Genomic DNA, 12,321 nt, shown 5'->3' with positions numbered 1-12,321 from the left:
TCTCTATACAAAATTCTGTGTATTGCACTCTGACTGTCCAATAAAGAACTCCCCAAGATCACAAAAGGGTCAGAGACTCTTCATACACAAGTGCAGACTCCTTGTTATCTTCCTTCTGATTTCTCCACTGGACTTTTTACTCTGAAGATATAAAAAAATTGATGTTGGCCCTGAGAATATAGGTTTAGGAAGAGCAAATTAGGTCTTCCCTTACTTGATCAAGAGGTGTACACCCAGCAAATAGTGAAGCTGGCATATAAACCCTACATTGATGGCAGACACTCATCTCTTTTATAGGGAAAAATCCCTGGCTGCTAAAGCTCATGCCTGTTCATGCCCATATTTACTCCCCTACCCTGACCTCTTGGCAGGAACACATAGCCAGGAGTCCTGGTGAGGCAGAGCAGAATTTAGTTTTTAAAAGCAACCTGTACCCCTACTCTTTAATCTCCCACAACCATGCTCGGGGCAGTAGCTCTTCAATCCTTGGCAGGAAGTCTAAGAGGTGTTCTAGAAATTGGGCTAAATTTGGTTTAACTAAAATTTCTGCTCCCTTCTGCCATCTTACCTCTTGGGCAGTTAGGCAGAAAATCCCAAATGGGCATCTCTAATAAACTAATCTCACATTACCTTTTATCCCTTCTATCTTCCCCAAATTCTAAGTGCTCCTTGATTTCTTTTTCTATTAAATCAGTAAAAAGATATTTTCACATTTTTGTAGCTTCCTTCAGACCAAAACCGTGAAAATAACTAGCCATCATCTAAGAGTGTGATGAACATCAGCAAGGGCTTCCTCCTGAACATTTCAGAAGTTGACCGGTCCATACAGCCTTGGAGGTCTCCAGTGATGTGCTGCAAATAAAAAGCCCTTGTAGTCCTGGGAGACCAGCTTAGTCTCATGTGAGGTTTAATGAGGACTGAAGAACTGAGGAAGTGTTAAGGGATATATGAGATTTCTGTTTTTTATCTAAAATTTCTGGTTCCTGGGGCGCTTGGGTGGCTCAGCCGGTTGAGTGTCTGCCTTCGGCTCAGGTCATGGTCCCAGGGTCCTGGGATCAAGCCCCACATCGGGCTCCCCGCTCAGCGGGGAACCTGCTTCTCCCTCTCCCTCTGCTGCTCCCCCTGCTTGTGCTCTCTCTCTATGTCAAATAAATAAATCTTAAAAAAATAAAATTTCTGGTTCTACCTCACATGTGGCTGGGCTTTTTGGGGGGGGGCGGTGAGGAGCAGCCAATGGACACCATGCCTCCAGTTCACCCTGTTATCTGTAGCCCTAAGGTATCCCTTTAAGCGTTAGCTTTTTAGCACTGTTGATGTGAGGCAAGGGTGAGACAATTTAGACATAGTCTATTGGAAATAGTGATTCTGCCTCAAACCTCTGCTCTTCTTCCAGACCCCAGAGTATGAGGGCCGTTACTATGAATGTGATGTCCTTCCTTTCATGGAAATCGGGTCTGTAGCTCATAAGTACTACCTTCTGAACATCCGGCTGCCTGTGAATGAGAAGAAGAAAATCAACGTTGGGATTGGGGAAATAAAGGATATTCAGTTGGTGGTAAGTGAATCTAATGGATCCAGGCAGCATGGGACAGTAGAACACGGGCTCAGAACACTGGTCTGTGGGCATGTGTGTTGTCAGGGAACTCCGGCTCACTCTGGATGTCTCTGTGTGTCCATTACTTCACCCGAGAAATAGAAATAACATGCCCATGATGGCTGACAGCTTCAATGGAAAGTAATACAATTATTATGCCCATTTAAGATTTTATTATAATGGCCATGATTGCATAATAACACCAAGATAAAAAGTAATGTTTTTTTTTACATGTCTCACCTTGCAAGCACAAATGTTAAAAGGGAGTAGTGGTGTTTTAGGTTCTTTCCATTTGATTTGTTTAACAGGTGAAAAATAGAACATGGAGGAGGAGGTTGGTTTTTTTTTTTTTAATCTTTAAAAAGTCACATGTGAAGTGCATATTTATTGTAGAAAATTAGCACAAGTAAACATATAGAACATAAAAATGACCTGCAATATTTAGAGAAATAATCATTGTTGAGGTTTTGATATATTCTTATATCCTATAATCCTTATAGATTTTCTTCTATATAGATAGATACATATATCCTTTACAAAAAAAGATCCTACTCAACTGCCTTCTTCCCTTTTTCATTTAATAGTATATTGTGAATATAATATAAATATACTTTGCAGTGCTGTTTAGCATTCCACTATATAGATTTACCTTAACACATTTTACCAGTCCCAACATCTTTAGCATCTTAAAATGTCTCAATTTTTCAATAAAAAACCTTAGAGAAAAAACTTTGATCATGTTCTTAATGATTCCTGTTTATAGAGTGGGTCCATTTTTTTGCCTTTTATTTAGATTTCTGCAATGCCTGAGGAGGGGCTAGGGAGAACATGAAGAGAGTATATGCTATGAGTGTTAAAGCTCTTGATCTTGAAAGTTCAGCAGAAAAGATCTGCTTTCACCTCTCCCCATAATGCATTTGCTGATAGAAAATAACACTAAGATATATTCACCTTCAAAATTATGATTGGTCTCTATCTAGGGAATCCATCAAAATGGAGGCTTCACCAAGGTGTGGTTTGCCATGAAGACCTTCCTTACACCCAGCATCTTCATCATTATGGTGTGGTATTGGAGGAGGATCACTATGATGTCCCGACCCCCAGTGCTTCTAGAAAAGTAAGAGCTGATTTCAGAGCACTCTTAAGGAACACTGGCATCCCAGATCTGCCTGCCATGGTGCTGGTTTTGCTGGGGTCTATTTCAAGTGGTCAGTGTGTTACTTGGGCTGGTGATTGGACCATGAATCATCCTGGATTCTTTTTTCTCCTTCAGCTTTCACATGCAAATTATTATTAAACCCTAGGGATTAAACCTCTCTCACATTTCTGGCTCTCTATTCTGTCTTTGCTCTTCATTCCCATGGTCTGGGTCAAATACTTCTTTCTGTCACAGTGAACAAATTGCCTTGCTCCTAAGCCCAACCCTCTCCCCTCCAGAAGGACAATACTCTCGTAGATACATCCCCTTTCTGTCCCACATTACTGACTTTTCCTTTCTGCTGGATTATTCTCATTAATATACAAACACACTATACCATTTCTCATTCTTGGACAAAACTCTTACTTTTCCTACTTCCCCCTGAAACCACCCCACCATTTTTCTACTCCTCTTTACAACAAACCTCCTCAAAAACCTTACCTATATATCTTCTCAACCTGTTCTTTCTTGAGCCCATTCCACCCCTCATTAAAACTGCTTTTGGGGCGCCTGGGTGGCTCAGTCATTAAGCATCTGCCTTCAGCTCAGGTCATGATCCCAGGGTCCTGGGATCGAGCTCTGCATCGGGCTCCCTACTCAGCAGGAAGCCTGCTTCTCCCTCTCCCACTCCCCCTGCTTGTGTTTCCACTCTCACTCTCTGCCAAGTAAGTAAATAAAATCTTCTAAAAAAAAACAAAAAAAACAAAAAAAAACTGCTCTTGACAGGATCACCAATGACCTTCACACCCCAAATCCAGTGGTCACTTCTCAGTTCTCACTTTTCTAGACTCATCACCAACATTCAACATAAATGGTCACTTCCTTGTTCTTCGCAGACCTTCTTCCACTCTCCTTTGCTGACCATCACTCTGTTTCCAGTGCTGTTTCCAACCATCTTTCCAACCTCTTAAACTTTGGAGCCAGTGCTTAGTCTGTGTACTTCTTCTCTTCATTAGCTATGCTTATTCCTGAAGTGATGTCATCTAGTCTCATGGTCTTAAAAATCATCAGGCTTTGATGACTCTTAATTCATATCCTCAGCCTCAGCCCCTCCCAGCCCTAAATCCAAGAATTCCAGCTGTTTGTTTAACATCTTCACTTGCACAGAAATGTAATGCATACAAAGGACATTTTATTTCCTCCCTCTTCAGACTTGCTCCTCTCCCAGGCATCCCCATCGTAGGAAATGGCAACTCTATCCTTTCAGCTGCTCAGGTTAGAGAAGTAGGAGTCATCCTTTACTTCTCTCTTTTTTTCACACCCCTCATCCAACCCACCAGGAAATCTCACCATGTCCATTGCTACCCCCTAATCCAACTCCCCATCATTTCTCATTTCTTACCTGGATTATTGCAAATAGCCTCTCCACTGTTCTTCTTGCTTCCACTCTTTTCCTTCCTACAGTCTATTCTCAGAGCAGCCAGTGTTCCCCTTCAAGTGTGAATCAGATCTTGTCACTCCTCTGCTCAAAGCTCTCTATTGGCTTTTCATTTCCTTTGCCCTGGCCTATAAAAAGCCTTTGATGACCTGGACCCTTGCCACTTCTGATTTCATCTCCTTGCCCCCTACCACCTGATGATGCTCAGACATGCCTGGTAGGCTCCCACCTCAGGGCCTTTGCACTTGCTGTTCTCTTCATCTGAAATGCTCTTCCCTAGATATCTCTGTGGCTCAATTCCTCATTTCCTTCAGGCCCAGGCATAATGTCTCTTATCTTAGAGGCTTTTTCCTACCCACCTTATATATAGTAGTACCCCTTCTCTCTCCATTCTTTTACCTTGTTTTATTTTTCTTTATATATTCTCTATTTATTTGTTATCTTTCTTCACAGACCCCTCCTCTCACCCCTTCTAATGCAAGCATCATTAGAGCAGGATCCTTGCCTACTTTGTTTACTACTGTATCCCAGCATCTAGAATAGTGACTGGCACATAGTAGGAGCTCAGTAAATATGAATTTGTTGAATGAATGAATGATGTCACTCCATTGTTTAAACTTCTTATTGGAGCCTCAGTCTTTTCAAGATAAGTTCTCTAATGGGGTAGGCGAGTTTCTTCATGAGCTCAGCCTTTTTTACTTCTCTGGTGTCATGTCCTGTCATTTCCTCATGTCCTGTCATTTCCTCCATGTGCGGATCCCCAAATGATTCAGGCTGTTCCAGGCTTCTGTGCCTCCATTCAGGCTTTTCCCTCTGCTAGCAATGCCCTTCCACGTCCCCAATTGTGACTCACAACTCCTCTCCATTTCTGTCTCTGTCAAGGTTAGAAGTCCCTGGGGCAGCCTGTGCACACTTCTGTCATATCTCTTGTCACACTTTATTTGGCTCAGCCACTAAATCTACCTCCATGAGTAGAAGAGTACCACCTCGCTTGGTTATCTATGGCCCTAACAAAATGCCTGGCGTGTGATCCGTGCTTAATTAACACTTGTATTTCATAGGTATGATTGAAAGTATGAATAAATCAGTGACAAAATGAATGATATTTGATAGAGCAGTGGCAATTAATTGGGCAGTAGGGAAAAAGCAAAATGAAAACTAAACAAGCAGCTAAAAGAAGTTGTATTTCTTGTTGTTTGGAATAATTTCTTACTGAAACAAACATGCTTATCCAATTCATAGTTGCCAAGGAGGATATCATCATCACAATAATAATCATGAGTGTTCTTAATGATCAAGTTAATGATTACCTGGATAGGTGAAAGAGGATAGTTATGTTCAGTGAGGTCTGTTTAAGAAGGCAAAGGAAGGGAAAAACATTGTAGGAAGCTCTTAATCTGATGTGGTACCAAAATAAAGTGCAGGGCACTAAGGAGCTTAGCTTCAATTATATAGAAAGGTTAATGTAGGCTTCCTTCATCCCGCGGTGGTGCCAACAACGCAAGGCATTTTGCGTCTGGGTGTAGAAACTCATTATGAGAGCTAAGAAACTGATCATATGGCTTCAGTCTCAATAGGTAACATCTCAATTCCCCAAACTGGGTTGTTTTTTTGTTTGGTTTTGTTTTGGTTTTTTTCTGGAAAATCTGCCTCCCAGATGAATAAAGTGGTTTTCCTGCTATTTTCTCATGATCAGAGTCATCTTTGCCCTTGGGATTTCCATGACTTTTATCAATATCCCAGTGGAATGGTTTTCCATTGGATTTGACTGGACCTGGATGCTACTGTTCGGCGACATCCGGCAAGGCATCTTTTACGCGATGCTCCTCTCCTTCTGGATCATCTTCTGTGGCGAGCACATGATGGTAAGAGCCTCCTGAGGGAGGAAGGGACGGGGGTGAGACAAGATCAACTAGTGGCTGCAAGACTGAGCTCTGGAGTCAGAACGCCGGTTCAAATTCTGACTCCCCCACTTGTTACCTAGCCACGTGGCCTCCGGCAAGTGACTGTCTGGCCCAGAATCTCCGGTTTCTCATCTGTAACATGGATTTTAAAGGCCTGGTGTATAGGGTTTTCGTGAGATTTAAGCGAGATAATGTGAGTATTTCACAGAATGTAAACACACAAATGTCAGTGATTATTACTGTTTCTTCTGCTTTGGCTTCAGCTCTGCTTGTCCCCAGGACCAAGGTAACCCCCAGAGAATGTGGGTCTGGCTCTTTCCAGCTGGCAATTTGTCCAGGTGGCCTGGTAACCCCTGTTACCCTGAAATACTGACCTCCCTGGTCTCAGTTTGCACAGACATCAAATCCTATTTCAGGAGGGATTGAAGGTACCACGGCTAAAAATAAGAATGGTGCGGTCCTCACGTTGTGGCTCAGGTGATATGCCAGCTGGAGCTTGGTCCTCCTGGCAGGCATCCAGCTTCATAGTAGTGGACTGCTTTTAAACTCCACTAGGGTTTGATCCTTGCTTCTGAAGTCTTGCAGCCCTTCTAGGAGAGCAGTGAGAGCAGAGAGGTGTTTGCTGATGGCTGGGGTGCCTGGGGTAGGCGGGAGGGGTCCTCCAGTGGGGATGCTCTGAGAATGAGCCCTTGGCAGCAGGACTCGGGTCCAGCAGCAGCACAGCGAGCCCCGGTGGAGGCCCAGAGTGGATTTGTGTGGACTGTCACACCTGGTCTTCAGCCTGGGTGCTAAGATTTGTCTTCTGCCTTTCCCCGTTTTCTCGCTCTACATTCCTTCATTTTCTGTCTCTTAGTGTCTTTGTATATCTACCAAGAGGAACCACTCTTGTTTTTAATGAAGGTAGGGAGAACATACGTCTATTTTCCTAACCATGAGAGATACTGATATATCTCTTGACATATTTTAATGCCTTAAAGTGTTTATTTTGTCCTCTGGGGATCCACCCGCCTGACAAACACATGCGATAAACCACTTAATTTAATTCGGAATGAGTTATTTTGCAAACCACAGAACTTCCACTGCTGAAGATACAAGGCCTTTCTTTGTGTTCCCATAGCATCCTGTTCTTATGGCTATGAGAGCCCCTATGGATGGACTGATAAAAAATGAGCTCCTCTGGAACAGAGATTTTGGTTTTACTCATTCTCATATGCCTAGAGTCTAGCACGATGCTTGGTATACAACAGGTGGTCAGCAGGATTGTTAGAATGACTGACTTACCTGTAGAATTGCTTTGCTCTCCCCGATGTCATTTCTCCTTTCCATTTCCCTCAGGATCAGCATGAGCGGAATCACATAGCAGGGTACTGGAAGCAAGTCGGACCAATTGCTGTTGGCTCTTTCTGTCTCTTCATATTTGATATGTGTGAGAGGTGAGCAGGTGCCTGTGGGATCCTGGGCTGAAATGTGCATCCCCATGTCCACCCCAGCTCCTCGGGAGGAGGATTCAAAAAGAGGAAGGGTGGTCCGGAGCCTGTGGGATGGAAGCATTGGACGTGGTCATGTCCGCAGATAAGGAGTGGGCTGAAATCAAAGGCAAAGCTCTTTCTAGATGGAAAATATTTGTGCTGGTCCTATCCTTCAAACTCTGTTTCTCTTTAAGTCTGTGAACTTTTCTTAGTCTACACACAGCCCCCGCCCTTCTGGCTGAGAAGCAGAGGATGTGTAAAAAGGAAAGTCCCCCTTTGCCTCTGTATTAATTGTGTCTTTCCATCTCGTTTTTCTTTCTAGAGGGGTACAACTCACAAATCCCTTCTACAGTATCTGGACTACAGATGTTGGGACAGAGCTGGCCGTATCCTTCCTTGATGACTTCAGGGTTTCATTTCTTCCCACAGCCGCCAGGTCCCCCCAGATCATTTTCTAAGTCCTGCTAATATTCTCCATGTGTGCTCAGCCAGAGCTTTGATCCTCAGACCAATGATCATGGCACAATTAATGCAAATAATCAGAAGAATTAATGCTTGCTTTTAAGCCCGGTGAGAGCAGGCAAAATGAGGAAGGTGCAGCATATCCCCATGGCAGAGGGCTCAGAGTTGCTCGTCTTACCACAGCCTGTGCAAATGACCTGTGATACACTTGTTTACCGCAGACTCAAGCATGACTAGCTTTTCCCTGGAGCCACGGAGGTTCACCTCTGGGCCCCTGTGGGAGAGCCTGTTTCTGAAGTCCTCCGTGTGCGAGACTTCTTACAGTGACCTTGGTGTACCAGCGTAACCACGCTGCTGCTATTCATTTCTGAGACTGCATGGAGATAAGGCTAAGGTGATTAGTTCCAGAGGAGTTGCCGAGGCTTCTGGTTGGTTGGCATAAACTCTGAGTCATCTTCATGAAACAGAAGTGACAGTCTTCTCTTATCCCCTTCAGGATGCTGGATTTAAATATTTTATCTTCCTGAATAATATGTTAAGTGCTTTGGGAGAAAAAGACCCTCCTCTGTTGTAGTGGGGAGAAAGGCTGGAGTTGTATTATTTCTTGATGGATAATACCTTGTCATGTGCTGGGAAATATGCTTTGTCTGGTCATGATGTTTGTGTGGGCTTCTTAGTATCACAAGAACTTGGTGAGCAAACTGATTCAGTAGTATCATTACCTTAATAAAGATGAGAGAGTTGTGCTCTGCCCTACTCCCATCCTTCCTCCCGAAAATGTGAGCTGCACAACACGGGGAGTCCTTACAACGTTAAGTCTACTTCAGTCCTTTCATTGTCCATATATGATGAAGGTCCACGGAGGCAAATAAAATGTCAGGGCCTGTAGCAAAAAAAAAGCTATATTCCCTTCATTCTGGGGTACTGTCGGCATTCGGAAAGAAGGAGAAAGTACACTGAATATATTATTTAATGAAATAGACACACTGAGTGCACGCTTGTTAAAATATTTTAAAATATGCAGCTTGGGGTAGAGTTGTAGCAGAAAGGACTTGGATTCAGGTCACCTGCCTCGCAAGCCAGCTCAGTGTTCCCCAAGCCTTGGTGGTTCTCAGGTTGAGCTTTCAGGATGGGTCTTAGAGTTGCCCTGATCAGTTTCAAAGTATGTACTGCCCCCACCCTCATCTCCCACCTTGGCCATCTGTCCTTCTGCTCTCTGTTCCATTTGACAAGATTTTTCTTGTGGTGACAGAAAATTGCAAACAGAACTTCATCCCTGGTTTTACTTCAAGGCCTTCCGTCCCATGCCCAGCATCCCTTGAAGCTGCTGCTCCCAACCCCCACGTCATCACCTCCTGATTCCACGGTGTCTCCGTCTCCTTCTAAAAATCCAAGGACTAGCCCACGGGTTCTCAACCACGATTATACTTGGTTTCCTTGCTCTTGGAAAATCTGATTCCATAGATCTGCCGTGGAACCTGGGCTGTATTGTAACTCTTCTGGTGATTTTAATGCAGCGTTTTACCTGACCAGTCATTTGCAACCAATACCCAGTATTTTAGTGCTTTTCAAATGGATCGTGCATACCAATCTCCTGAGAATCTTGTTACGAGCCAGATTCTGATCCAGTAGGTCTCGGGTGGGCCCTGGAGTCTGCATTTCTAATAAGCGAGGCTCCATTCCTCCTCTCACTTGCCTTAGAAAACATCTTGGAACAGTCTACTCTGTGGTACTTTTGTGTCCGAAAATCTCTATCGCTGGCATTAGAATGCCAGGTTTTAATATTTTATCCCCCTGTTTGGAGACCACGGGTGTCCTTGCCAAGAGAGCTGAGGAAAAGCGTTTGTGTCAGCAAGCCTGCCCTTTCCTTTACTGGAAACCGTCAGATGGCCTTCATCATTGTGGCTGGTATCTGCCTCTGCCTCTACTTCCTGTTTCTGTGCTTCATGGTGTTTCAGGTGTTTCGGAACATCGGTGGGAAGCAGTCCAGCCTGCCGGCCATGAGCAAAGTCCGGCGGCTGCACTACGAGGTGAGCAAACCTCCCGGCTCACGTGGGACCTGGTGACTCAGGAGCTCCTGCTTGGTGTGTAAACACACACCACACACCACACACCTACACCTGGAGATGAGAAGCCTTTATTTCAGATACATACGGAGGGATTCTCCTGTCACAGAAGATGTCTGGGCAAAATAAGAGGCTAACTCTGACTCTGAGAAGCATCTAGCTGGCTTGTGTCGATCTTGGAGTTTTCTGTGGTCTATATATGTCTTTCTGTCCTCAGAAGGGGTGAACTTGTTCAGCAGGTTCTTCAGCTTTGGGATGGAATGTGGGTGATACTAGATGGGAGATTTGATTAGGGTGGCATCAGGGCTTTGGCTGGGGTGAGGCTTTAGGTAAGGTTCCCTTGCTGAGAATCAGCCTGGAGCCTGGGCTTCAGCCCAGGTGATCTGATTTTTTAGACTCAGAGAGGCCAGATTTCCCCTAAAATATCCAGCAGGTGATCAAATAGAATTCAGTAATCTCTGTTTATAGATTATGTGCTTCATTCAAGGGAAAACACTCAACATCCTCCGATCTCTTAATGCAGGCAACACATTCTTAATTTTTCAAGGATCCCTTGGATTCATGCCTAAGTGGCTGTCCCTGGAGACATGGGCCTAATGCCTCTTGTGAAAAGAAACAGAAACTGCAGAACCCCAGGGTTTTTATATACAGTGGATCTGCAGCTTAGAGCCCCCAAGTAAGAGGTGTCTTTCCCTGAAACACAGGTTTCCTTAAATCCTGCTCTCAGGAAACCCTGGGCACTTTCTGAAGCTTTGCATGTCTCTAGAGCTGGAGTGACACATGAGAAAATTCAACCAGATCCACTTCATGTTGATTAATATGCACATTTCTTTTTGTTCACTGGAGCAGAATTTTATTACAACCACAGAAAACTTGGATTTGGTGACTTTGAACCCTTGCAGAGAAGCATAACCAGCTTAGCAGGGAAATTAGCAGCCTCACAACGTGCCGTGAATGTAATTTCCCGGGCTCTGGTATCACTGTTCCATGAGAGATAAGAACATAAGAAATGTTTGGCCCAATAAATTTTTCAGTCACCTGCACCTCTGTAGGAGAAATGTTACTATATGAAATTATTTTACTAGTCCCTCTTAGGGATTTTGTTTTATAGATATTTTTTTTAAATTGTTTTTTTACAGAGTTATATCTTGAGAAAAGGATTGGTGCTAGCTGGGAGAGTGGTAATCTACTCTTTCTCTCCTTCCCAATAGGGGCTGATTTTCAGGTTCAAGTTCCTCATGCTGATCACCTTGGCCTGTGCCGCTATGACTGTCATTTTCTTCATTGTTAGCCAGGTAAGTGGACCCTGAACCGCGTCAGGGTGACAATGTCCCTGGAGGGGTGCCTCCACTCTGCACAGAAAATTCTAGAGAGCTGCTGAGGAAGGAGCAGGGAGGCTGTAATGCTGGGCACCTCTTCAAGCCATGTTTTTTAAGGTGCTCTACGCTGGGACTGAACCACCTGGCCAGAGGTGGATGGAATTTTCCCTTTCAGTATAGCCTCGTATGAGGAAGAAAGTTGCTACATAAATTAAAAGCCTGCAGCCAGATTGAAGGGCACTTATTTCATTTACTTAAGAGAATACACTTTTTAAGCCCTATGGCAGAACACCAACAAGCAAGTATTCATTTGACTTGATCTTTATCTAAGCATTAACGTAGATCCTTTTACAGTCCATCAGCCATTCTTTGTAATAATTATATTGCCACTTAAACATGAAATACAATTCAGAAGTCCCCTTGATAGACTCTTACCTTTCTGCTGGTTATTTCCAAAACTCAAAATGTTGCTATACTTGAAAACTTCAATAGTGGTAATAATTTTAAAATGTTGGTAACTGGCTTTGGAAAGTGGAAAGCACTGTTTAAACCTGACAGATGACCTATCTGCCATTCATTTGAGCTCCACAAAAATCCTGTGGGTGTAGGGTGGTTGGGGTGGTTATCTCAGTTGCTAGGATATGAAATCGAATGGCCTTAGAGACATTTCCCATCTGTGCAGTTTTCCAGCTGGGTGGGATAGTGGATGATTATTTAACATTTCTAAGGTTTAATTTTGCTCTCTGTAGAATGCATGTAATATTAGTATTGCCACAAAAGGGGGCCATAGGACCACAGGAAGTAGTGCCTGCAGAGTGATTTGCAGAGTGCCTGGCACGTTGTGGGCAGGAATAACCGTGCTCTTGTGAATAACAAAAGGGCTGAATGTTGTGCCAAAGGACATTCAGTAAGTTGGGGACCAGAACCCAGT

General features: G+C 43.8%; 1 protein-coding gene across 2 annotated transcripts in view; it reads left to right on the top strand.

Moving 5' to 3' along the window:
* Positions 1-12,321, top strand: part of WLS (Wnt ligand secretion mediator) — a 100,636-nt gene that overhangs the window by 70,530 nt on the left and 17,785 nt on the right. For both annotated transcript variants that reach the window (XM_031041691.2, XM_006728411.3), the window contains 7 exons: positions 1,394-1,555; positions 2,575-2,711; positions 5,867-6,035; positions 7,410-7,507; positions 7,866-7,929; positions 9,892-10,035; positions 11,283-11,366. In XM_031041691.2, the coding sequence (XP_030897551.1) occupies positions 1,394-1,555; positions 2,575-2,711; positions 5,867-6,035; positions 7,410-7,507; positions 7,866-7,929; positions 9,892-10,035; positions 11,283-11,366 (858 nt within the window). The remainder of the gene's footprint in view (positions 1-1,393; positions 1,556-2,574; positions 2,712-5,866; positions 6,036-7,409; positions 7,508-7,865; positions 7,930-9,891; positions 10,036-11,282; positions 11,367-12,321) is intronic.

The sequence above is a fragment of the Leptonychotes weddellii genome, chromosome 4, assembly GCF_054177405.1.
Source record: "Leptonychotes weddellii isolate Sample4059 chromosome 4, ASM5417740v2, whole genome shotgun sequence".
Classification (NCBI taxonomy): Eukaryota; Metazoa; Chordata; class Mammalia; order Carnivora; family Phocidae; genus Leptonychotes; species Leptonychotes weddellii.
Note: the sequence above shows the minus strand (reverse complement) of the source record. Positions and strands in the feature narration are given on the sequence as shown.